Genomic DNA, 24353 nt, shown 5'->3' with positions numbered 1-24353 from the left:
ATACATATCCGCCATCATGAGTAACGACGCCATTGCCGATTTTCTTGCCGAGCAGCGCGAAGAAGTTTCCGAAGAGCTTCAGCCTCTCATTCTCGACTTCGAGACCTTTTGGGAACGAAAGCTCTGGCACCAGCTTACCGATGCTCTGCTCACGTTCTTCAGCCACCCCGAGAGCGCCCCTCAACGGCTACAGTTCTACAGAGTCTTTATTCTGAAGTTTGCCGACAAAATCAACCAGTTGAAGCTTGTGGACCTAGCATTGAAGGCGGCAACAGAGTGTGACGGTAAGATTTCCGTACAATATGTCCGAAGTCGACGGGTTACTGATCCATGATGCTTGTTTTAATAGAGGATGAGGAGCGCCTATCTTTCCTACAATCAGTCGCTAAGAAGGTCGACAACGAGAACTCTCAAGACGCTTACGTTTTTGCTTTGGTCGCTGTGGCCCAAGCAAAGTTAGACCTCGAGGAACTAGATGGAGCGCGAAAGGATCTCGATACAGCCGAGAGGATACTAGACTCATTCGACTCTGTTGAGAACGTAGTCCACGCTGCTTTCTATGACGCTAACGCCATCTACTACCAGGTACGAACACCAATTGCTTCCGATCTTGATCTTAGAATCTGTCGTGCCTATTTGAACCCCGCTAACCCCTCCTTCAGCGCAAGATGGACTTCTCTAACTACTACCGCACTGCCCTCCTCTACCTCGCATGTATCGATATTAACGAACTGTCCCCTGACGAGCGACACAAGCGAGCTTACCACCTCAGCATCGCGGCTCTCGTCTCCACTAGCATCTACAACTTCGGAGAACTTCTCCTTCATCCTATCCTCGATGTTCTCACAAAGAGCGAGCACGCTTGGATGAGAGATCTGCTCTTCGCTTTTAACCGGGGCGATCTTGCAGCTTATGAGCGTCTGTCGGATCGTGTCGACTCTCACAAACTCCTTAAGAGTAACGCAACACACCTTCGCCAGAAGATTTACCTTTCTGCTCTTACTGAGGCTGTCTTCCGCCGTGCCCCCCATGACCGCACTCTCACATTTGCCACCATTGCTGAGGAAACCAAGGTCCGCCCGGAGGAGATTGAGCATCTCATCATGAAGGCTCTGAGCCTTGGCCTGCTGCGAGGTACCATCGACCAAGTGGACGGTGTTGCGCAGATTACTTGGGTTCAACCTAAGGTACTTGACATGAAGCAGATTGCCGCGATGCGCCAGCGACTACTTGACTGGGACTCAAGCGTCAACCAACTCGGCAACTGGATTGAGTCGGCTGGTAAGGATGTATGGGCTGCATAGAGCATATACTCGGCAAGTGTTTGAAGGAGCATGGGAGAAACAAAACGAACTATTATGTACAGTATAGACGGATAGAAACTTCTCTATGGGTAGATGATGATATTTTACCTAGAGCAAGTCTATTAATTCTGAACTTTGTCTATCTCACCCCTGTGTCAGTGCTATTCTATGAGGCCTAAAATCAATGCTGCAGCTCCAAATGCAATCCCCTTCTAAAAAATAGCTTACACCCGGTTCACTTGATGCTATCTTTTAAGCAGTAACCTCTCCAAAAACGTTGACCATACCCACGAGCCAAGCAGGCCACCACAAACACCAAACCACAACGGGCGTGTACATGCCCCAAACATTCCACCCAAAACTTGCCTCCTTTAACAAGTCTGCAATGCTGATATCACAGATTTGTGCTGCGGCATATACTATAGTAGGGGGTGCCACGATGTTGAGCAGTCCAGCCAGGGACCATCGCAGGGCCGGGTTCTTCACAGGCTGGACAAAGCTGAGCGGGCTGGAGAGTACACCGATGAGGAAGGCGAGAGAGAAGTTGAGGGTGGCCAAAGTTGAGAGACACATGCCCAGAACGAGTAAAGAGAACGATTTTGTAAGTTGGAAGTGCTGGATGGTGGGCTTGGTAACCAGTGTTAGGAGACGGGAGATGGCGAAGGGGAGGATAGCCGAAACGACTGAGAAGCCCGCAAATGCTGGAGAGAGTAACTGGATGTTGTTAGTATTGGTTCAACAATTGAGCAGATACACTTACGCTGGCGGGAAGATGGTTGAAAGTATACAGAGGCACGGCTGATAGGCCTTGACAAACAGCGACAACACCCAATGGGACAAACAGATCTCTTCCAGCTTGTGCCGCATCAGTAGATGTCTTCGAGTCCTTCTCCTTGAATTTCTCTGTTGCTGGTGCCTGGCCGCTCTTGACCCAGAGAGAGATGGCCATGATTGTGAAGTTGGCGGCGATCAGCATGGCACTAGGAAGATAAGTACCGATACTGACAAATCGATCAGTTTGCATCAAGAGATAGAAGAAGAAACTCTGATGCAGGTGCTCAAGCAAGTTGTTCAAGCTTCGGAATGAGCCCTCAACCACGCGGCCCATGGCCATCTCGTCATGCCATCCCTCGCCGTAAGGCTGAAGAGTAACAGCATCGACGTGGTAAGGGATGAAGCTACTGTGAGCACCAGCCGCATAACCGAGACCCTGGTTAAGCATACCACGCAACATAGTCTGCAGGCGGTCGGGGTAGGTTCCCCTGTGATGTGTCATCTTCTGGATGGAGGTGGTGATACCCATCTGGCCGCCGGCGATATTGACAATCGAGTTGATTAGATCAAGATTGGGAAGCTGGCCATTAGGTCCGTCGTATATAACATGCACAGACTTGAAATTCTGCTCTTGGGGGTAGTCAAGAGCAAGAGCACCTTGGAGGGCACCAGACTTGAGAGGTAGAGGGGCCACGAGGTCAGGGTTATGAGCATCATGGTATGCATCTACCCAAGCCTGTGTACCGGTCTTGCTGTCGGGAGGGAAGACAAGAATGATGTCCTTGGACCATAAGGACCAGCCTGCACTTATTAGACCATCTTCTTTATATCTTTAATTTTTCAGGGGTACGTACGTTTAAAGTAACGGGCAAGAGTCAAAGCGAGAGACACGCCGTTGCGGTTGAGCTGCTCTTCAACGTTCTTCCATGCAGCTACCAAGACAATGGCCTCAGTAGCATCACCACGGGGAGCTTGTAGGATAGCATAGAGATTTTGTCCCGAATATTCATGGCCGGCTGAGTTATAGGTGTAGTTTTGACGTCCGACCTTGAGTCCGACACCTGTCAGAATCTTGTCCAGCTTATTGTTGATCCTATCAAAATCAATCATATCAGTATATAATCCAATTGTACTGTTGCCAATTGTAAAACGTACTCGTAGTTGTTCTTGTCCACCACATCGTCAACCTCGTGACGATAGGCGCGGAAGATATTCTGTTCGCTTCCTCCGAAATATGTGTGCACTTGTCCAGGCAGCAGTGCATTTTCCGAGATATATGTTCGTCGCGAGTATTCGTTCAAGGGTAGGAGAAACAACCAAATCACTCCGACAGCGATGCAGAGAAAGGACAAGTAAGGGGGTAGCTTCAAGATACGAGGATCGCGACGCAGCGAGAGCGCCGATGCTGCGGATGTATTAGTGAAAGGTTCGCGAAGCAGATACGCATTAGTATTTCTTCAGATACTTACATAGAAGCCGCGACATGATTGAACCACTATCTTTGCGACAAAAGACTTGGTCTGCTCAGTAATTGGAGGTTGAGATTGTCTTGAACATCGGGGGTTCATGAATTCAATCATTAAAGAGGGTACGTACCTACCTTCATGACAGCTTACCGCTTACCAGTAAAGCTCCCAGGCCAGGGGGGCCTGTATGCGGGGCAGACTATGCGGTTACCGGGGGTCTTGTCGATCTAAGAATTGACGATTTTATGGATTTCAATGCCATTTAGAACAAGATGGAGGCACCAAATGGTCTATGCTACGGATCGTGACTACCTAATGCAAGAAGTTACAAGAAAATCTGTGTGGAAGAAGAGCGGTCAAGCCTTGTACCACTTGTTTCTGAGCACAGCATGAATTAGACATCAATTATATGCTTCTTGTTGGGTGATGAATCATGTTTGATCATATCTTGAGCTTCTATCTTTCTTCCATCCCGGTCGTCCATTATAATATACCCAAGTATCGTTCTTGATAAAGTTGAATTAAAACAGCTACACCACAAAACGTCCGTCCGTCCACTCATTCATTTGTTTTGATCACTGCGCCTGCCCATAACATATGAGATACTCCAAGAAATATGCCCTTTCTATAGTACAGATCTGGAAGAGAACGTGCATCGGGCACTCTTGCGCTGTTACACAATTATACAAAACTACACACAGGCAGTGTGCGCGCGCTCATCTAAGGTCCAAGACGTTGAGTTGTACCAACGAGCTCTGTCGCCGAGCTTCCGCTAGGGCCCGGGCGGTTGGTCGTAGGAAGCACGCCGAATCGACCGTATGTGGTCTTGTCGATGCTCACATAGTGGGGAAGAATCTTGAGAAGATTAAGTCGGTTCTCAACCCATCGAAGACCCCATTCCGGGGGTGCAAGTAGCTTGGCATAGCCAAAGCCAGCTATTCCAAATGTCAGACTCCAATTTATATCCAACATATCGACGAAACTTACCAACGTATCCAATTGCGATACCGCAGAGGTGGCCCAAGAGGCTTGTTCCAGGTATCAATGCCGCCACCACCAAACTCATTATCAGAGGGGTTGTCCATGTTGGGATATGAACTGTGCCAATAACGAAGTGGGGGTTGCTCTTGTATGTCTGGATGGACTCCATCGCCAATAGTGTAAACACCCACATGCTACATGCATCTGTCAGTCTCAGTCTTACTCGGCCATTTCCCTTATTTCATACCTGGCTCCAAGAACACCGTGGTTTGCTCGGAAGATGCATCGTTCGATCAGGACATAAATAACGGCGGGTATAGACGTCAAAGCTGTATCAAAAACAGTCAGTCCATAGTTCTCCATCACAAATCGGATTCCTTACGTCCAAAGAACAAGGCAAGGGATGTCAGGGTGCCATGTTCGGTCTCAAATCGCTCCATCAAGGGAGTAAGCGCCAGAAGATTAAGGATCGCATGGAGAATGTTGAGGTGTATTAACGGGAAAGTCGATAGTCGATAAGCTGTTAACAAGACTGCGGTTAGCAAAAGCACGCATCCTGTGCAGAGTGTTTCACAGTACCGTTTGTAATGCTGATCTCTTCAGGGATGAGAGCACCCCATTCTTGTAGGTTCCATACAGACTGTAGAGATGCGATTGAAAGAGCAATAATAGCTAGAACGATGAGTCGAGTAAAGAGCGGTAATCGTGTGAGATATGATCGGGCTCGTAAAGCGTTGAAGTTCTGAAGACGGGGTCGCATCTCTATCGATTCGCTGTTCGGAGCAGCCGGCCTACCTCTATGTTAAAGAAATGGAAACTCGGCAAATATTGAAAACCAGAAGCTCAAAGTACCGAAATGAACGAGACGGGGAAACAAAGAATAAAGCGAGTTATTTCAAATCTGCACGGATAATGCACCACGATTCGAACCCAGAAATCGCTTCCACGCCCTGAATGTCTGTCGCAGGACGATGGCCAAGTGAAACTGGACAACAGGCCCTTGAAGTCAAGATGTGGCTGAGACTTGCAGCCACACGTGATCTGATTGCGCACGGCCACAGTTCATCTACAAAACTTCACTCCCGGCGGAAGATACAATTAAGGCCGTCACTAATAAATTATACTAATTATCTGGCAGACATATCAATCTTGTGAACGGACAGTCATCAAGGGATAAGCATCTGCCTTGATCCCACAAGACAGGTAGCCTACAATACTCGAGTAATGTCACAGAATTGGAACATTGTCAGATATTTTAACAGTTTAAATGTTGTTACAACTAATGAAAGCATGGCTATTCCCTTGCTGCAATTATATAATAAAACATGGGCAGTCAACGTTCAAGACATATACCGTCCGCTAACAAGCCCCTCTACTGTCTACTCTCAAAACCCAACATGAGAGCATCAGGATGTACGCCGTGTGACCCAAAAGTAAATCAAATTGCTCATCTTTGCTTCATTCCTTCTTTAGTTCTTGGCGGCCTTGGCCATGGTGTTAAGAGCAGAGCCATTCTTGAACCACTCGATCTGAGCGTCGTTGAAGGTGTGGGACAGAGAGACCTCGAAGGACTCGCTGCCATCGGCGGGGTGGACAATGAGGGGGAGGGGCTTGCCAGACTCGAGCTTGGTGCAGAGGATGTCGACACGGTCATCAGGTCGGATCTTGTCGTAGTCGGCGGGGTCAGTGAAGGTAAGAGGGAGCATACCCTGCTTCTTCAAGTTGGTTTCGTGGATACGAGCGAAAGAACGGGTGATGATGGCAAGACCACCAAGGTGACGGGGCTCAAGAGCGGCGTGCTCTCGAGAAGAGCCCTCACCGTAGTTCCAGTCACCGATAACAACCCACTTGATACCCTTGGACTTGTAGTCACGGGCGACAGCGGGAACAGCACCCCACTCACCATTGGTGTGGTTCTTGATCTTGTTGGCTTCCTCGTTGGCCTCGTTGATGGCACCAATCAACATGTTGTTGGAGATGTTGTCAAGGTGACCACGGTACTTCAACCAGGGACCGGCCATGGAGATGTGGTCGGTGGTGGTCTTGCCCTTGGCCTTGATGAGAATGGGCATGTCCTTGGCGTCCTTGCCATCCCAAGGCTGGAAAGGAGTAAGGATCTGGAGACGGTCGGAGGTAGGGGCAACATCGACGCTGACGCTGGCACGGTCCTTGGGAGGGGCCTGGTAAGTGTCCTGGCCGGGGTCGTAGCCTCGGTTAGGGAGACCGTCACCAGTAGGAGGAGCAAGCTTGAACTCCTTGCCGTCCTTGTCCTTCAGGGTGTCGGTAAGAGGGTTGAAGTGGAGGGATCCGGCGATGGACATGGCGACAACCAGATCGGGAGAAGCGACGAAAGAGTGAGTGGCGGGGTTACCGTCGTTTCGGCCGGTGAAGTTACGGTTGTAAGAAGAAATGATAGAGTTGGCCTCACCCTTCTTGACATCACGTCGGTCCCACTGACCAATGCAAGGACCACAAGCATTGGCAAGGACGATACCGCCGAACTCCTCGAAGGTCTGGAGCTGACCGTCACGCTCAATGGTGGCACGGATCTGCTCAGAACCAGGGGTGACAGTGAAGGCAGACTTGGCCTTGACACCGTGGTTGAGGGCATCACGAGCGATAGAGGCGGCACGGGTCATGTCCTCGTAAGAGGAGTTGGTGCAAGAACCAATCAGACCGACCTTGAGCTCCTCGGGCCAGCCGTTCTCCTTGACAGCCTGGCTGAACTTGGAGATAGGGGTTCCCAGATCAGGAGTGAAGGGACCGTTGATGTGGGGCTCGAGCTCGGAGAGGTTGATCTCGATGAGCTGGTCGTACTCGACGTTCTCGTCAGGGCGGAGGCCGTGGGCGTAGGAGCGGGCGAAGTCACCGATCTCCTTTCGCTTGGTGGCGGCAAGGTAGTCGTACATGCGGTCGTTGAAGGGGAAGACGGAGGTAGTGGCACCAATCTCAGCACCCTATGTATTGTTAGCAGGTCCTCAATTATTGGATGAACAAGAGTAACATACCATGTTGCAAATAGTAGCCATACCAGTGCAAGAGATAGCATCGGTTCCAGGGCCGTGGTACTCAACGATGGCACCAGTGCCACCCTTGACAGTGAGGATATCAGCGACCTTGAGGATAATATCCTTAGGAGCAGTCCAGCCGTTGAGCTGACCAGTCAGCTTAACACCGATGACGTTGGGGGCCTTGAGCTCCCAGTCAAGGTTAGCCATGACATCGACAGCATCGGCACCACCAACACCAATAGTGGCCATACCGAGACCACCACCGTTGACAGTGTGAGAGTCAGTACCAATGAGAAGACCACCGGGGAAACAGTAGTTCTCAAGGAGAATCTGGTGAATAATACCGGAACCGGGCTTCCAGAAACCGATATCGTACTTGGCACAAGCAGTAGAAAGGAAGTTGTAGACCTCCTTGTTAATGTCAACAGCGCGAGCAAGATCCTTCTCACCACCAACCTGAGCCTCGATCAAGTGGTCACAGTGAACGGTAGTGGGGTTGGCAACCTTGTCCATGCCAGCGGACATGAACTGAAGGATAGCCATCTGAGCGGTAGCATCCTGGCAAGCAACACGGTCAGGTCGCAGCTTGAGGTAGCTCTTACCACGCTGGATATCCTGACCATGGGGATCAGCCAAGTGGGAGTACAGAATCTTCTCGGCATAGGCCAGAGGTCGGTTCAGACGAGAGCGAACGATGTCGAGGTTCTCGGACATCTTCTTGTAGTTGATGAAGTTACCCTCCTCCCAGTTGTTCTGGCGGACCTGTACAAATGAACATGGTTAGTCTCCTGTAATTTTCCACATTCTCGCAGTTTGAAGATGTCCAATTCCGCGAGTGCTGCTTCATGGCCTCCTGTTACAATGATGCTCAGGTTCGCGTGTCAGGCATGCCTCGGCATTGACGGTGGATTGACAGCCGAACTGGCCAATGCACCATGACGTCTACCAGCTATGCAGCTGAACACCAACGAACCAGGAAACCACAGCACATGTCGCTGAATAGACCAGACAACTCCGAGTAGTTTTTTTTTTAAAGCTTACCTTCTTGTCCAGAGGGTTGTCTGAGACGGTTGCCATGCGGCGGATGCCAGAAGCAGCGCCAGCGAGGGCGCGGCCCCGGGACATGTTGCCCAGAACCTGGCGGGTAGCGAGCATGATGGGCGGTTTGATCAGTCTCAATTGAGCGTGGAAGCAATTATAGACGAGCTTCTCTGGGTATCACAAAGGAGGAAAAGGGAAAGGAAGACGCTCGCAGAAGAAGATCAGCGAGAGAGAGAAGAGGGGGGAGGCTGGAGTATTAAAAGGAAGAGGAAGAAAAAGTAGACGGCTCTCACAAGGTGGAGAGTTGTTTTCTGACCCGGGGCAAAGCCAGCCAGGGCAGCCGAGACCGAGCAAAATAGATACGGTGCAATTCAAATGTCACTTCACGGTAAGATCAAGTACCTCACTCTTGCCCTCATTTGCGCTGCCAAAAACCCTCCTACCCCGGCTAATCCACGAGGCCCAAAGGCGTGTGAAGCTTCACACCCTCAATCGCGCACCCCCAGAGCCCCAAAGTGCTTGGCCGACGCTTCGTGGTGGAGCAAATGCTAGCGGTCCGTCAGCCTCTATGGACAGCTGCTCAAGCGGAAAGAACCACTGAAACTTGACAAAGCGTCCACTGGGACAGGTTCAAGGTAGACAAATTCTCCCCACTTGGACGCAGGCGGGGAGCTCTTTTCTGCAGACCAATGAGGGTTTAGGAGAAAATAATCGGCACCTGCCCTTCGTCATGGACAGTAACCGAAAACCTCCACTCTGCCGAGGGAACAAGATCATTTTCAGAAATTCAGCAACGGTTATCCCAAGGATCAACCGTCCTCAGGGCCGTATGGGATACTGTGCTAGATGTATTCTTTTTTATACAATGGAACATGTTGTTCCTCGTTGATTGTCTACAAAGAAGCCCATGGTTTGCTCGACTCGTTTGGCAGGTGTTTCCTGTTTTTTCTCCAACCCTCACTTCCCCTCCTCCGTCTACCCCTCCCCACCTCACTGACCATCTGGTAGTATCTGAATTCATGAACACATCTTCGAGACATTGCTTGCGATTTCTATTCATGATACCAGAAGCAACGGCGATAGCAGTGCCGCGGTAGCAATAACAAATTTTCTTCTCGTTTGCATCATGGGACCGTTATCCTCCGAGCCGAAAGCACCGAGCTCCCAGATTCCTTTCCTTTCGCACGCGACCGAGCGACACTCACAGAATTAGCCAGTGAACGAGGACAGAAATCCTCCATTCCAACTACAATCAAAATCGCTAATTGGTCAAACCAAGCCCTGCTCGACGGGGTTTACTGGGGAAAGGGCCCCAGCAACGCTGGTTGCGTCAGAGCTACTGGTTCTTGACCTAACCGGGCACCAAGCAGTTTGAAGTGGCCCATCGCCGAAGATTGCCCCGGATACCGACCGGAGGTGGACGGGCCTCCTCGGCTGGGTTCGACGTTACGAGCAACATCCGCCGTTGGTTCGGTACTGAGCTCGGCGGCGAGTAGGTAGTTGAGGACGATGTTATTGATGTGATGCAGCGAAGAACAGTGAAAGATCGTTTATGATGCCATGTAGAGCTTCCCTTGTCAAAGTGCGATCATAACTCGATCCGTGGGGACATGAAGTCCATAATTGAAGCATGTGGATAACAGCTCCGGGCCTCAAGATTGAAAATGCTTCGACGCGAGGGGTTCCAGCCATTAATTAATGCGGCCTATGTCACCTCTGATCCTAGGTCCGTAATATTTGTCCATAGCTGTCTTGTGCGTTCGTCCACAGATTGCTACCACCTAGGACATTTTGTTATCCGATTATCACGATCTTGCAATAGCCTTGCAGAAGTGTATCTATCTATCTGTCTCGAAATTATGCCTCAGAACGATGCCTTGACATCCCAATAAGAAGCGTCGTGACTAGTTTTTCACTCTGCAGAATCCCTGGACTGATTTGTATCAGATATCGCTTTACCTGCTGTTCCCCGGGCGTTACGGGCATCGCAGCGCCACCCGTTGCGGCGTGGGCCCCGGACGCTGAACAATTTCCCGCATCGTGATCCCGAAAGAGGCCTAGCCGTTCTTCAAGGCCCCGGTGCGTTCAATTCATTGACAAAAGATGCTGTCTGCTTGGGCAAATTATTGACTCGCTCCGCAGGGTTTGATAGCTGCGGATCCTCGGACCAACGGCTTTACCTTCGGTTCCCGCTGTTCAGCCTTCGCACATGCGAAAATCCGAGGGTCCATGCTCGGTCACCGATAAATATGGCCAAAATGTGTCTTTTTCGGCCGTTACTTTTCACCTGCGAACCACTTGAAGAAATTGGGGTAACTCTTAGAACGGGTCCAACATGAAGCTCTCACGAAACTACACCCCCCTATCCCTACACGTACATCCTCTTAATGTGTTTCTGCCAAATATCATGCCGTAGACCGCCCAGGTTAAGTCTGTTGGCCAATGATAGGTTAGACGATTACCTTTCTATTGCCGATTCTCTGGGCCGCAAATTATCATCACTCTCAGCCGCATGCCCATTGACAACCTCGTCCCGTCGTGGGACCTACAAGGCAAGCAGGCACTGACCACTAAACACTCACATAGCCCCAGCACGTACACTGAACCTATACAATCTGGAGGTCAATGGGAGCATCTGCTTAACCTAGCAAACCTTCTTTGGTATAGTTCTTAAAGATTGTCGTCTGATCATTGCCGATGCAAAACCTGGAGCCGAGAGCCCCAGACCCGCTGTCCACCATGTGTTGCCAAGTCCGTCCAATTCCCATGATGTCTTCACATGTCGCTGATGGCTTGACTCATATTTTTTAACCGCGCATGTCAAAGTGGTTTAAGTCTCTTAAAGTCTTTGTTTAGCTTCGAAAGCTTTATGAGATGGTAATGATCAACAATCTTATGCTGTACCATACCGAAAGTCAAGGAACGAAATTCATGGAACGAAACTTCGCAACTCACTAGCTTTCCGTCCGTAGGTTACCTACGTAAGCTTCTTATTTATTTTTTCGGGTTGATCATATGATCAGGTGGTAATAAACTCTGCTTCTCTGTCCATGGATCCATTCATGTGTCTTCTCATCATGACTTACAAGCAAACTCCATAATGTGGCTGGTATCATGGCTGTGGCTGTGTTAGGCTGCCCCGCAATCCATCTTATCAGTCAATCTCCACCAAAACTTTTTTCGAAAATCGCCAACCTCCACTGCGCAGCTAGACCTTGAATCATCGAGAACCGAATATCACGATATCAAACGACAAATAAGCGAATCTGTTCTTCCGCAGCAATAATGGGTGTCACAAATAAGCGAACAATCACCAAGACACGACGCAAGACTCGAGATGTCGACCAAGTCAAGGCCGATATGCTGTCACCCAAGCATTTGAAGCAATTCATGGAGACCAAGGCTGCCGAGGATCTTCCTGGTCTTGGACGCCACTACTGCGTCGAGTGTTCCAAGTGGTTTGAGACAGATGCTACCCTGATTTCGCACCAAAAGGGAAAACCTCACAAGCGAAGGTATGCTGCTCTATTATTCCGAAGGGTATCCATTTGTCCACTTGTACTCAAACTAATTCTTCTCTAGAGCCAAGCAAATTGCCGAGGGTCCCTACACTCAGAAGGAGGCTGAGGCGGCTGTCGGCTTGCGAACAGACAACGGCGACCGAACGCGCACTCTTGCCGACGACGACGACGATGTTGCCATGGATGCTTAAACGTATGCGATCTCGATGTCCTCCACAGAGAATTGAATAGACAATGGGTACTTGGAAGGCGTATCGGAGCTGGGCTTGATATTCATGGCATCTCAAATGGCGTTTTGTTTTATTCCTGTCGACTACCACGTTATCTTCACCTGACACCTCGACCGCGCGCTCTGGCAAGCCCACTAGGCCGGCTTCGTCCAACTCCGCGTGTCGATCTTCCTCGCGCTGTTGTTCCTCGACCGGGGGCTGCAGGAAGACGTGATTGTCGCTTCGGAGGCTCTGGTGTAGTGAATTTGGATGTCTTTGCGGTCGTTGGTGGATTCTCGACGAAAGATGTATCCGTGGTCCTGGAACTAGTTAGAACGTGGTGTAACGGATAAGCTTATCGGGGTCCTTACATGAATGTCATTTCTGCATCAGCCTCGGATTTCGATGGGGTTACGGCTGGTTGCTCCTGTCGGGTTCTATCTCGACGGAAGGATTCAGGGACGGGTCCCTGTCAATTAGGTTAATTTCGATAACATACTCCGTAGTAGCGGATTAATCTGGTAGGCATACCTCGGGGAAATCGACACAGAAAGCATTCATATTCAATCCATAAAGAAAACTCGCGAATGATTCGCTGAATCTTGCCAGACTTTCATGCATAAGCTGGAAGTGCATCATATTCGCTTCGAGATCAGCCATGGCGTCAGATAGCTCGGCGAATGCCGGCTCGAACGCATTTAACGGAAACGGCGCATCGTGATCGCCGGCACCTCGTGCAGAGTCGCGAAAAGAAGATCGTGACGAAGGTCGAAGAGGGGTTGTAGGTCTTGATGTTCGAGAACGAGAGTTGGAACGCTTGTTGGTGTCCATAGGTGTAGTCGACATTTTGAGGTTATGCGTGCCGCTCTCTCTTGCTTGGCTCGTCTCTATACGGCCTTCTATGTATTTCCGGGAACGACGGCGTTTATGATGTTGTTCTTTATCTCTGGGTCGCGATTATGAAGCTGGATTGATTTGTCGGAAAGTCAACAAACATGTTTGTTGTGGCGCCCCCCGCAATAGTTCCATGGTGTGGCTGGTTAACTAGTGGATGTGGCTTTCTCCATGACAGCTTCCCTTTGATATCATTGCGGTTGGTTGTCTTCCATCGACGCATTTCATAGATGTTCCTTGACGAGATGCATGACTTCAGTCATGATCAATGGTACATTTGTATCAACTTATTACTTAGGTGTCTCGGAATGAGTCAATTCTTGTATTAGCAATTTCGTAGACTTGTTTATCTGAATCCACTATTCTCAGCTCGTATTCGTTGTATCGTGTGAGCAGAGCAAGTATGATGGAAAGGATGGTCACAATGTGGCAGGATACAGGGCTGCCGCCATTGAAGACATGCGAAACGCTGAGGATTTAGTAAACGATAAACCTCTGAAGTAAATGCTCTGTTTACATCACTACCAGTGTCGAATTCATGTCCCTGACAGGTCTCATGCTATAGACGGCCAGCTCTGTAGGGTAGTGACTTACACAGATTCGACCAGGGATATAATTTCGCGTGCGTAAGATATCCTTGAGCAGCTAGGGATAGCTACAATCCTGTCCGAACCAAGGCAGAACAATGTTTCAACGGGATATATATACAAATGGTACCTATATCTTAATCTGACGCATGTCTTGTGACGCTTTGTATAGTACGAATATGCAGTAGGCCTCCAGCTCCGGGCTTTTCGTTCCCGAGTACTCCGGACACTAACAGCCCGAACAGTTGACTCCCCTACGTCAATCCATACGTGACCCCATCAAGCCTGGGCTGTCCACCCAAACCGCGGGGGCCGATGTCTTTGAATCCCGCACGCACCTTTTAAAATCCGCTGGCTGGCCTTGTCATTACATGCATTCTCGTCTACTCATCCCCTATAAATTCTGAGTATTTATAGCGGCGTCGCCATTTCCTTCAAGGCCTCTCTCAGAGAACTCACTGTTCTTGTCGCTTCTGCAAAGACTCAAGGATCGGTGGAGCTCAATACTACGCCAAGAAGGGGTGTCCCGCATTCTAAAATCCCCATAAACGACGACATCGACTTGATTTTTGCGGCGCATGTCCATCTTTACGCGCGTGCAATTGGACTCTGACATATCTTTTCCTACCCTTCCCTTCACCTATGAGGGCTCAACTGAGACCAATATTATGCTCGTATAGCCCGTCTATCCGTTCATCTTGTTCGACTTTGCGCCACCTTCAGCTGCGGTCATCTGTCCTGGCTTCCAGCTTACTGAGACTACCCCTTACCAAGTCACCAGTAACCCCTGCATCGACTCGAAGCCTCGCAGCTGCGACATATCCTATAAGCCCAAGGATAAATCCAATCAACCTTAAAACTCTCAGTCGCCCAGGTGTTGTTGCCAAGAGGTCCTGTACAACCTCTTCTAGCACCGCTGGTTCCAATTCAAGTGGCAACACCCCGCTTGAAGCCAACATACTTAACTCAGCTGTTATAGCTGTAGTGGTTATTGCGGCTATCGTTGCTGTATCTGCTTTGCCTGTGAGAGCTTCCGATAACCTGCCATCACCCAAGGAAATTGAAGAAGAGATCGCAATTATGTCCTACCAAGCACCCCCTGGACGCCCGGGAAACCTGACTCCTGAACAGGAAGAGAAGCTCCGTAAATTATGGACAGCTGTCTTTCAACTCACTGGCGTTGCCGACGAGGAGAGTTCCGGCGCTGAACTTCTGTCACCGAAGGAGGATACGAGTTCGGCTGATGCTGATCCAAAGAAGAAGCGAGGTTTTGGCATGTTCAAGAAGGGCAAATCCGGCGCATCAACACCAACTGAGTCTACCGATGAGGACAAATACAACGAAACAAAGCAATTCCATGAGACTTTAGCCAAGGAGACACCCGAGACTATCCGTCACACCATTTGGAGCATGGTGAAGCACGATCATCCTGATGCTCTAGTGCTGCGCTTTCTCCGGGCACGAAAATGGGATGTCGAGAAGGCTCTTGTCATGTTGGTCGCGACTATGAATTGGAGACACAACGACATGAAGGTTGATGCTGACATCATGAAGAACGGTGATGCCTTTGCGATTGAGGATGAGAAGACTGACTCTCCTACTAAGCAAATCAGCGCCGACATGATGAAGCAGCTTCGAATGGGCAAGAGTTTCCTACACGGCACCGACAAGCAAGGCCGACCTATCTGCGTTGTCCGAGTTCGTCTCCACAAGGCAGGCCAAGAGTGTGAAGAGAGTTTGGAGAGGTACACTGTCTACATCATCGAAACAGCTCGTATGACTCTCGAGCCCCCCGTTGATACTGCTGTAAGTCACCCTCGTCTTCTTTGCAGCCAAGGTTGCTAACATGAAGATGCAGTGTATTGTCTTCGACATGACGGGCTTCTCCATGGCCAACATGGATTACACTCCTGTCAAGTTTATGATTAAGTGTTTTGAGGCCAACTACCCAGAGTCTCTTGGTGCCGTTCTGGTGCACAAGGCTCCCTGGTTATTCCAAGGTAGGCCGACAAAGACAGTTTAGACGACATAGGCTAATCAGATAACTAGGTATCTGGAAGGTTATTCGTGGCTGGCTCGACCCTGTCGTGGCGGCCAAGGTTCACTTCACCAACAATCGATCTGAACTCGAGGAATTCATTTCACGTGATCACCTGATTAAGGAACTCGAGGGTGACGAGAATTGGGAGTACAAGTACGTGGAGCCTGTCCCCGGCGAGAACGACAAGATGAAGGACACGCAAACACGGGATCGCATGCTGGCTGAGCGCGAAGAATTGGTCAAGAAGTTTGAACAGACAACCCGTGAATGGATTCGCCAGCCTGAGGGCGAACAAGGCAAGCAGCTCAAGGCTGAGCGCGAGAAGATTGCCAAGCTATTGAGGGAGGACTACTGGCGTCTCGACCCGTACATCCGGGCACGAACACTATATGACAGACAGGGAGCGATCCAGACCGGTGGCAAAACCGACTGGTACTCACTCAAGCCCCCAGCTGCCGTGGCCACCACTTCTTCTGATGACTTAGATTAGACGAATTAAGCAGAAAAGACACTTGAGCTGTATATAATCATGTCGATTTGATAAGTACAGGTTGGCACCTGGCACGTGGACAATAATACTAGAAGGGCTCTTCACGAACCAAAGCTCACAATGGTAATTGCCGAACACATTTTCGATGCACCTGTCTAAATCTTCGCCTTGATTTCCTCGTAGTAAGCCTTTAGCTGGTCCATATCGGCGGGCTTGGTTGGCCACCCAACGCCTAGGCCTTCCTCCTTGTTGGGCTTGGGGATCTGGGCACTTGTTAGTTACGACAGCGTCAAAGCTGGGGTTTGATGTTCTGACCATGTGGAAGTGCACCTGCGTTATATGTTAGCTTTAGTACAATTGGAGGGACAGCATGTTGAACATACGTGATCGACTTCTTGATGGGCGATACGGCCATTGTTCTGGAGAATGTTATAATCGGAGGCACCCGTTGCGTTGACGATCTTCTTGACGACAGGCTACGGGCAGTGTTAGTAACCGATTGTCAATTGTAAATCCTCATTTAGCTTACAAGGATCTCGGTGAGCTGGTCGTCAGGAATATCGGCAAGCTTCGCACCGTGATGCTTGGGAATGATAAGCTATATCGTGTCAGCGAGTTCATCACGTTGGCAGCTTTGAACATACGGCGTGACCTTTGCTCAGAGGCCCAATGTCAAGGAAAGCAAGGGTCTTTTCGCTTTCGAAGAGCTTGAAGCTAGGGATATCACCTATGTAGAAGATAAGTCAGCTATTATGGGAATTGAATGAAAACAGATCAGCTGATAAATGAACACCCTCAACATACTCTCCCCTCTGCTTCTCTCTGCTCACTCTCACACGATCGTCCTACTCAACTCCCCGTATCTTACCCTTGATGATTTTACAGAAAATGCAGTTGGACATTTTGATGTGATTTTCAGTATGTAGCCGTCGACGGGGAGGTGAAAGAAAGATGTAGAATTGAGAAGTAAATGTTCAATTGCCAGGCAAGACTGACCATTACATGAGGTAACCGAGCTGCTCTGGAGCTTTGGAGCTCTTACAGAGGAGGGGTTAGAGTGATACGATGTGATTGGCTGTGGGGCGTTGGTAGTAGAGTATATAAAGCAAAATAACACAAGCTTCTGTCGGAGTGGGACCTCCCATCGAACTCACCTCTTGCCTTTTACCAGATGTGACCGTGGGATTGGCCCAACAGACTCCATTCATCTAATCTTTGGAAACCATTCATCTAGAATACCTAGATTCGAATTTTTGTTTTTTGCTTTTTAAATATTTTTGCTATAATTTCTCTGCTTCACTGAATATTATTGTATTCTTTTTGGGCTTTTTAAAGCTCGTTGAGGTTCATTTTTATACCTTCGAAAGATAGTAATTCTCTGCAGTTCTTGCCAAGTGAGGTTTCTCTGCGCCTTGATTTTTACGTCATCCCCATAACGGCGGGGTCCCCGACGCTCAGCCCCTCCAAACCCAAGCGGATTGCTGTAAGGCAAGGCAACATTGCTTGTACCCATGATCTGTCGCTCCTCGCCCACTTTCAGGCGCCTACTATCCTCCTGGTAACGCTCATTGCCAAGATTAATTCCTCAGATAAGTACGAGGTGCCGCATTCAACTTGATGCCTTGAAGCTTATTTACCAGCGCTCGAATCAACAACCAGCTTGCCCTCATATACAAGATCAAATATTCCTATCACGTTTGCGACAGACATCTAAACAGCATTTCTCGCTTCAACAAGATGCCTGAATTCATCAGTACACCTCTCTATGGTGGCGCAATCACTTGCGACCTGCCTGCCAAGTTTGCCGATGTCAGGTTGGTGTTCTATTCTCTTTGCGCCCAAAGCTCGAGCTGACTCTATTCCTGCAGCAAACTGCGACAAGTCCCCGATAACCAAGAAGTCTGGATCGATCAGGATGGCTTCACCAGCATCATCTTCGATATCACCGAGCGCGTCGGAGGTTCTGGCTCAGGCCCTGAGATTGACGGCCGTGCCATGACGACCCATCTCGAAGACATGGTGGGATCCGATATTGATACTGTCAAGATCTGGAACACCGCTGAGACCGAGTTCTCGAACCTTGAGTACGTTCAATAACATTTGTGGAATGGGAAGATTACTGACAGACTTATCCAGCGGCACACCTGCGTACACGCTCATTTCCACCCAGACCCCCCACGTTAGCAAATCCCGCGACTCGACATCTGCGCCCGACTTCACTGCCATCATCATGACACTGTTGCGACTCGAGAAGGAGAAGACCGATATTCTCATCACCATCAACGTGCCGCATATCAAGGGAGAGTACGATGAGTCGGAAGTTGACCTTGAGCTGGGACGCCAGGGTAAATTGATTGGCGCCGCCGTCGAGTACTCGGCCAAGATCTGGTCGACGTTCAAGATCAAGGACTGGGGTCTGTTTGGTGCTTAAGCGCTGAGGTGCACGAGAATATCGTTGGATATGAATAAGTGAAGACATTCAGGATGCGAGAGTAAACCGTATCAGAAGCTAGGATATCCTGGGATGATTGCCACGATTGATGACCTTTTCTTTGTGGATGGATATATGAATACAAAGACACACAAAAGAAGCACTCTCCTTACGATTGAAAAGCGGTACTCCTTTACACTTCCCAAACATATGACTACGATTGTTTCTATCGGACAATGCTCATGTGTTGTAGGCCGACATTGGCAAGGTAATATTTTCCAATCTTCGCGTGAAGGACATAGAACAGACTTGCTCCGAAGGTCAAGGTTATCTCTATCCGTCCATCTTGAGAAACGTACTTTAGTAGTCCAGGCATAATGACCGTGAGTTCCTGTAAACCTTGCTTATCACAATAGAGGATCGATGAGTTTACACGACAGGGATATAGAAGAGTTGTATTCGAACAGTCCGTATTTGAAGGCATACCGCTACAGGGTACATTCTTTCAGGGTCACGAGAGATGCGTGTTTCTATGTATTGTTTGTTGTATCATGCGTGTAGTGATTATATGTACGGGTATCTTTAACATGCTCCTGTTCATGCTTGGCCTTCAATAGTCAAATCAACCAGCTTCTCAGTAACGCTCTCAATTCCCAATTTGCTAGGAGCTTTGCCCCCAGCCTTCCCGCCCTCTTGCTTCGCCCACTTCTCCGCAATGAGCTTCATCACGACCTTTTGCGGACTCCCAGGATTCTCTGCCCGTACGATAGCCATCTGCTCCTTGACAAATGTCTGATATCGGCTTGGGGCTTTCCCTGCCGCTGCTCCTCTGGGCGCCGGTCTCGTCTGTTTCAAGAGTCCCTTGCAGCTACCGCATCGATGTCGTTTCGGGTCGATGCTCTTCGAGTGTCGCTTGAACTCGGTTCCGCACTCATCGCACTCCCACACATACTTGAAGTCAATATCGTAGCTGTGCTTGGTTGTCACTTCGATTCCACGATCACCGAATACAGATGAGCATTTCGCCGCCCAAATTTTGAACTCACGACCGTGGGGATTCGTTGTGATGCCGCTGACCATGAAATTGGCAAGATGACAGAACTCGTGGGCCATCACGTTGAGGAGGCGGTGCTCATCATCGATGACCTTTTCAGCGAGCTCGATCGAGGCATGATGCTTGTAGGTCACAGCTAGTTGCTCGCCGTCAGCCTTTCGCGTAGTTCGGGTAGTCTCGCGACGCCAGCTTGCTCGACCAGCTGTAGTGTTGAGGGTCTTTGTCCATACAAGCTTTACACCACCAGTGGACTCAGCAAGTTCAGCAATCTTGCCCTGTGTGATCTTGTCATCCAGTTCAAGCAGGAAACTCTCGGCCAGGGCGTGTTTCCTAGCAGCGAAGGACTTCTTGGTTTCCTTTTTGGGATCCTTCTTGGGACTCGTCTTACTGGGACTCTTGGTGACGGGAGGGAGCATAAGCTTGCGTGGTGAATGTTGATCATTCCAATCGTTGACGAAATCCTGATTCCAGAAAGCGTCCATGCTCGGGCGATGAGGTGTCTTGGGTATAACAATCTTTTTGTTCGGGGATGCTAGGCCCTTGGACTTCGTGCCTCTAGGTGGCGTAGTAGGGGGTGTGGTGAACTGATCCTTGCTCGATAGCTTACTATCCTCATCTGAGAAGTCTTCGAGTTGAAGTCGTAGTTTGGATAGTGTATCTGCAAGGTCGGAGGCTGTGCTTGTGCCTGGAACGCCTTGTCGGGTGCCCTTGCTAGTTTTGCGAGATGCAGTAACCTCCTTGTCCGATGCTGTCTTCTTCGTGATATCGCGGACTATGCTGTTGACATCTGTAGCACGGCCAGATGCTTTTGGTACAAGAGCTGGTACATTCTTGATCGAAGGCACACGAGTCCTCGTGCCAGTAGTACTTGGTAGTGGGTTGCTGACTTGTCTCGTCCCTTTTCTCGCCAGCACATCAGGAGATTCGCTCAGCCAGTCAGGCTCAGAAACAGAGTCGGAAATCTCATCCGCAGTCTGATAGACACTGGGCTCATCGGCTTGTTCCTCCTCATGGTTCACCTCCGTGTCAGTTCCACTATCGATCTCACTGTCAATCTCGCGTGCGAACAGCAACGCTTTGGACTTTGTCAAGTCAATTTTTGAGGTTTGCTTTTTGGCGTCCGTACTGGGCATTGTGATTTTACTCGTCTTGGCCTTTTGAAGTCGTCGGACTCTTGTTAACACAGTCTCCTTCTCAGAGCTGGAACCCTCTTCGCTGCCACCCTCGCTATCATCAGAGTCTTCTACAATCCTTCGATTTCTCCGTCTGCTAGGTTGCTGGCGAACATGTGGGATAAAACCCTCATCTTCGGAGTCAGAAACAGACTTCATTTCCGTCTGGGAGCCAGGAATTGTTTCTCGTGATGACCTTGTCGAACTTTTTGCTCGAGCCTTGGTGCCTCGTTCCCTGATGTTTTCCTCTTGTTCCAAGTTCCATTTTTGGAAGAGAGGATTGGCTGTGACTTGATTTGGCTCCCCGAGACGTCGGACACGGCGGGATTCGGAGTTGATTGTGGCTTTAGGAGCACGGGCAGCGGTAGTTGAGGGTGCCGACTTAGTCGTCTTCTTCGTTGCTCTGGTGCTGGGTTTCTGAAGTAGGGTCTTCAGGTCAGGGAGATCATCGTCACTGGAGAGACAAGCACCAGCCAGTCTCGCCATTATGAGTTTGTAAGATCCGTGAGGCAAAAGGCTTTGGCTATGACAAATAATGTGCGTATAGATGTTTCTTGGATTGCTAATGGCACACGGATGTAGACAGAAACACTTTTAGTTAGATGATAATGGTGGTGTAGGCATGCGGTGACCTGGAGACGAATGTGTTGATAACATAAAATGGCTTAGCTTAGATGCAGGCTGACTTTGGCGGAAACTTGAATTGTCTATGTACGATTCTGAGAAGTCTCAAACGAAAGTAAAGAGTCGTCAACGTTGGCAGAGCAACGGCCCCGTTGGAATGTGGCATCGCGACTACACGTGACCATGATCAACATGCTAGAATAGAATGCGAGCTGGAAGAGGGTTGAGTAAGACATTGGCTCACGGCAGAGACTTGAAATAATTGTGCTAGATATAAATTCAAAAGTGAGACAAATTACTTATGGTGATGAACATTGGTACGTAACTTCTACATGAGGTACAGTATCAATGATTTCGGTTACAGTTCTAGAAGTTATAACATGAGGCTGGTCGAGTCAAGGACAAGGACACTGACACCGGGGATGAATGAATCCGAGCCGGAGACGGGAAACAGGCCTGGACATGATTATGTATTTTCGGTGCCCGGTTGTATGAGAAACCCTTGCTTGCCTTGGTAGGCAAACTTCTCTTGTCGAGAATAGGGTAAGCGATTTATCTTTTTTACCCCTGAAAAGATGCCAACTGTTACAATAGCATGAATATTATCTGTGGACGTCTACCATCAGCACAACCTGCTGCAATATCAATGCGCCTTTTTACTGTCAGAAATCTCGGATGGATTACAAAACACTTTAACACACGAAAGAATGACGTAGAATTTGATCATAGAGCACAGCACATTAGACCGAGTAATAAAGATTCGGTCTTGATACTAACGTTATGTATCGGGAAATGAGCCGGACCCAAGCACGCAGAGACTCACTAATGAGCTTGGGAAGTTAAAAAAAGGAAGCGACTCCATTCTCGGACTATTTGAAGCGGCTTAGAAGTGGGATCAAGAAAAGGAGGTGGCCAACGAGCTGGCTGTGCTGTCATTTACGACCACTGTCAGTGAATCAGTCAGTCACTGATAGACGTCGAGTCTGAGTGATCGTCCATCGGCTGTTGACGGATCTTCATTATTATTGACTGAATTTGTTCGGTGCATTCATTACCAGCCAGGGTCAGCATGTTTATTGTTTTTCTGCAGGTAAATCACAACACAACATGCTGTTGTCATTTATCGTTATCACAGCACCTTTTAGTTACAGTAGAGTAGTTAATTTTCACCCCGGTTGATACTAGTCAACGGGTGGCGTTTCACCAGCTTATTTGACAAGACAAAGTTGCTCTTCTCAATCCGCTTCACGTATGATTTTTCAACTTCAAACCAGTCGCATCAAGATGAGCGCCGCTCTAGCGTGGTGGATTACGGAGCCGTTGAGCCAAATTTGGGTTGGGAGATTTGAGCTAAATCGCAAAGTTAATACTAGGACTGGACTTTGCCCGCTGGAAATGGGGAATCTGAGAAAAAAATTAAAAAAAATTGAAGTGGTCCTTGTATCCAGCCGCCAGCCAGCTCTAAGCATTTGATGGAATCGATGATCGTGTCTAGGACGACCAGGGATGACCTTGCTATGGAGCTAATATCTGCAGCACGGTAATATCACACAGGCCGCGTACAGCGTCGTCATCGATTGTAATTATGCTGCATCAAGAGACTGAACCCCCCTCTGTGGCAGTGTTTTTGTGCGTTATTTATGTAGGTAGACAACATTGCTAGTGTCGGTTGTTCCTCTATGCAGATGGAAGCTCCTTTTGATGACTGCAGTTCAGTATCAAACAAGACGAAAATACGGATGCAAGGTGCATGATCTGTTCCTGCATAAGGGAGACGGGCTGCCGGCGATTCCTGATTCCACTCTATTTCTAGGCTCTAGCTCGCTTGCTGAATCACCGCTCTTTCTCCATGTCTGCTCTGTAATCAATCACAGATTCTACAATCGAGATTACATTGGTATCTTAAGGCTGAAACAATTACAGTCAAGATTAGGTAGTCAGCAGTGGTGACATTGTAGATACAAGGAAGGATCAACTATATGAGTCCAAGTCCCGGATATTACTTGACAAGCGATGGAAGAGATAAGGAAAGGAAGGGTAAGGAGGATTAGGTTCCTTGACCGACCAGCCATCCATCAAGAGAGTCAGTGAGGGAGCATGCAATGCAATGCAATGCATGCAGGCGCATTTCGAGGACAAGGTTACGCAGCAGTTTAATTACTCCACGCTTCACCTATCTGACGAACCAGCTGAAGTTTGTTCAAATCGCCCACGGCTGTGGCCGCAGCCGTCGACGGGAGCCAGCAGCTTACAGGGTCATAGACACGTGTAGATAGTTTGATATCGAGCTCGTAACCAATCTCAAACGCTGAGAGCCATTGTAACTTTGCAGACGCACATGGGAATTGCCTTGCTTCATGCATTTCCTGCCTTGAAACATCGTGTTTGGGGGGACAGTAGCTCAGCCACTGTTGAACTTGCTTTCAGGGCGACCAACTGCAACCTACATGCGATGCCACTGTAACGCAACAAAACCTACACCACGCCACGCTCAAGGCGAAGTTGGATACCTGAGGTGCCTATGCTTCTCATTTGATACTGCACTGTAGCCATTCTTGTATGTCAAGGCATTGTCAACCACGGCTCTGGGTCATAGAGGGAGATTGTCATTGTCTTGAACATCGGATGTGCCGTTCAGGGGCGCACAGCTGCCCCTCAGTGGAGGCATCGTCCAGCAGCCCGATTTGCAGCAGTATCCGGCCCGCTGAGATGGAAGGAATCGCTCCGTGCCAATGGTGATGGACGCGTGGCTG

At 49.1% G+C, this 24353-nt stretch overlaps 10 protein-coding genes across 10 annotated transcripts; 4 read left to right on the top strand and 6 right to left on the bottom strand.

Moving 5' to 3' along the window:
- Positions 1-16: 16 nt before the first annotated feature.
- On the top strand, positions 17-1304 carry FIESC28_08193 (uncharacterized protein; the record flags this gene model as incomplete). The annotated part of the gene is made up of 3 exons (XM_031162331.1): positions 17-284; positions 350-585; positions 663-1304. The coding sequence occupies 3 exons, from the start codon at positions 17-19 to the stop codon at positions 1302-1304; spliced, it is 1146 nt and encodes a 381-aa protein (XP_031013604.1).
- A 252-nt stretch (positions 1305-1556) lies between these two features.
- Positions 1557-3563, bottom strand: FIESC28_08192 (uncharacterized protein; the record flags this gene model as incomplete). Its single annotated transcript, XM_031162330.1, has 5 exons — positions 1557-2018; positions 2065-2879; positions 2933-3171; positions 3234-3483; positions 3548-3563. The coding sequence occupies 5 exons, from the start codon at positions 3561-3563 to the stop codon at positions 1557-1559; spliced, it is 1782 nt and encodes a 593-aa protein (XP_031013603.1).
- Positions 3564-4264: 701 nt separating this feature from the next.
- Positions 4265-5285, bottom strand: FIESC28_08191 (uncharacterized protein; the record flags this gene model as incomplete). Its single annotated transcript, XM_031162329.1, has 5 exons — positions 4265-4479; positions 4532-4719; positions 4773-4854; positions 4908-5045; positions 5105-5285. 5 exons carry the CDS (start codon positions 5283-5285, stop codon positions 4265-4267), a joined length of 804 nt encoding a protein of 267 aa, XP_031013602.1.
- A 709-nt stretch (positions 5286-5994) lies between these two features.
- Positions 5995-8691, bottom strand: FIESC28_08190 (uncharacterized protein; the record flags this gene model as incomplete). The annotated part of the gene is made up of 3 exons (XM_031162328.1): positions 5995-7482; positions 7534-8298; positions 8578-8691. 3 exons carry the CDS (start codon positions 8689-8691, stop codon positions 5995-5997), a joined length of 2367 nt encoding a protein of 788 aa, XP_031013601.1.
- Positions 8692-11862: 3171 nt separating this feature from the next.
- FIESC28_08189 (uncharacterized protein) lies at positions 11863-12289 on the top strand (the record flags this gene model as incomplete). The annotated part of the gene is made up of 2 exons (XM_031162327.1): positions 11863-12092; positions 12160-12289. 2 exons carry the CDS (start codon positions 11863-11865, stop codon positions 12287-12289), a joined length of 360 nt encoding a protein of 119 aa, XP_031013600.1.
- A 136-nt stretch (positions 12290-12425) lies between these two features.
- On the bottom strand, positions 12426-13153 carry FIESC28_08188 (uncharacterized protein; the record flags this gene model as incomplete). Its single annotated transcript, XM_031162326.1, has 3 exons — positions 12426-12627; positions 12679-12776; positions 12839-13153. The coding sequence occupies 3 exons, from the start codon at positions 13151-13153 to the stop codon at positions 12426-12428; spliced, it is 615 nt and encodes a 204-aa protein (XP_031013599.1).
- A 1715-nt stretch (positions 13154-14868) lies between these two features.
- FIESC28_08187 (uncharacterized protein) lies at positions 14869-16319 on the top strand (the record flags this gene model as incomplete). Its single annotated transcript, XM_031162325.1, has 3 exons — positions 14869-15594; positions 15647-15788; positions 15838-16319. 3 exons carry the CDS (start codon positions 14869-14871, stop codon positions 16317-16319), a joined length of 1350 nt encoding a protein of 449 aa, XP_031013598.1.
- A 155-nt stretch (positions 16320-16474) lies between these two features.
- On the bottom strand, positions 16475-17221 carry FIESC28_08186 (uncharacterized protein; the record flags this gene model as incomplete). Its single annotated transcript, XM_031162324.1, has 6 exons — positions 16475-16582; positions 16635-16649; positions 16703-16795; positions 16849-16917; positions 16964-17046; positions 17188-17221. 6 exons carry the CDS (start codon positions 17219-17221, stop codon positions 16475-16477), a joined length of 402 nt encoding a protein of 133 aa, XP_031013597.1.
- Positions 17222-18056: 835 nt separating this feature from the next.
- Positions 18057-18750, top strand: FIESC28_08185 (uncharacterized protein; the record flags this gene model as incomplete). The annotated part of the gene is made up of 3 exons (XM_031162323.1): positions 18057-18133; positions 18188-18403; positions 18456-18750. 3 exons carry the CDS (start codon positions 18057-18059, stop codon positions 18748-18750), a joined length of 588 nt encoding a protein of 195 aa, XP_031013596.1.
- A 597-nt stretch (positions 18751-19347) lies between these two features.
- FIESC28_08184 (uncharacterized protein) lies at positions 19348-21462 on the bottom strand (the record flags this gene model as incomplete). Its single annotated transcript, XM_031162322.1, has 1 exon — positions 19348-21462. One exon carries the CDS (start codon positions 21460-21462, stop codon positions 19348-19350), a length of 2115 nt encoding a protein of 704 aa, XP_031013595.1.
- Between the last annotated feature and the right edge of the window lie 2891 nt (positions 21463-24353).

This window comes from Fusarium coffeatum (assembly GCF_003316985.1).
Source record: "Fusarium coffeatum strain FIESC_28 chromosome Unknown BRIP53273_contig_189, whole genome shotgun sequence".
Lineage (NCBI taxonomy): Eukaryota > Fungi > Ascomycota > Sordariomycetes > Hypocreales > Nectriaceae > Fusarium > Fusarium coffeatum.
This window is presented reverse-complemented; position numbering and strand designations above follow the sequence as displayed.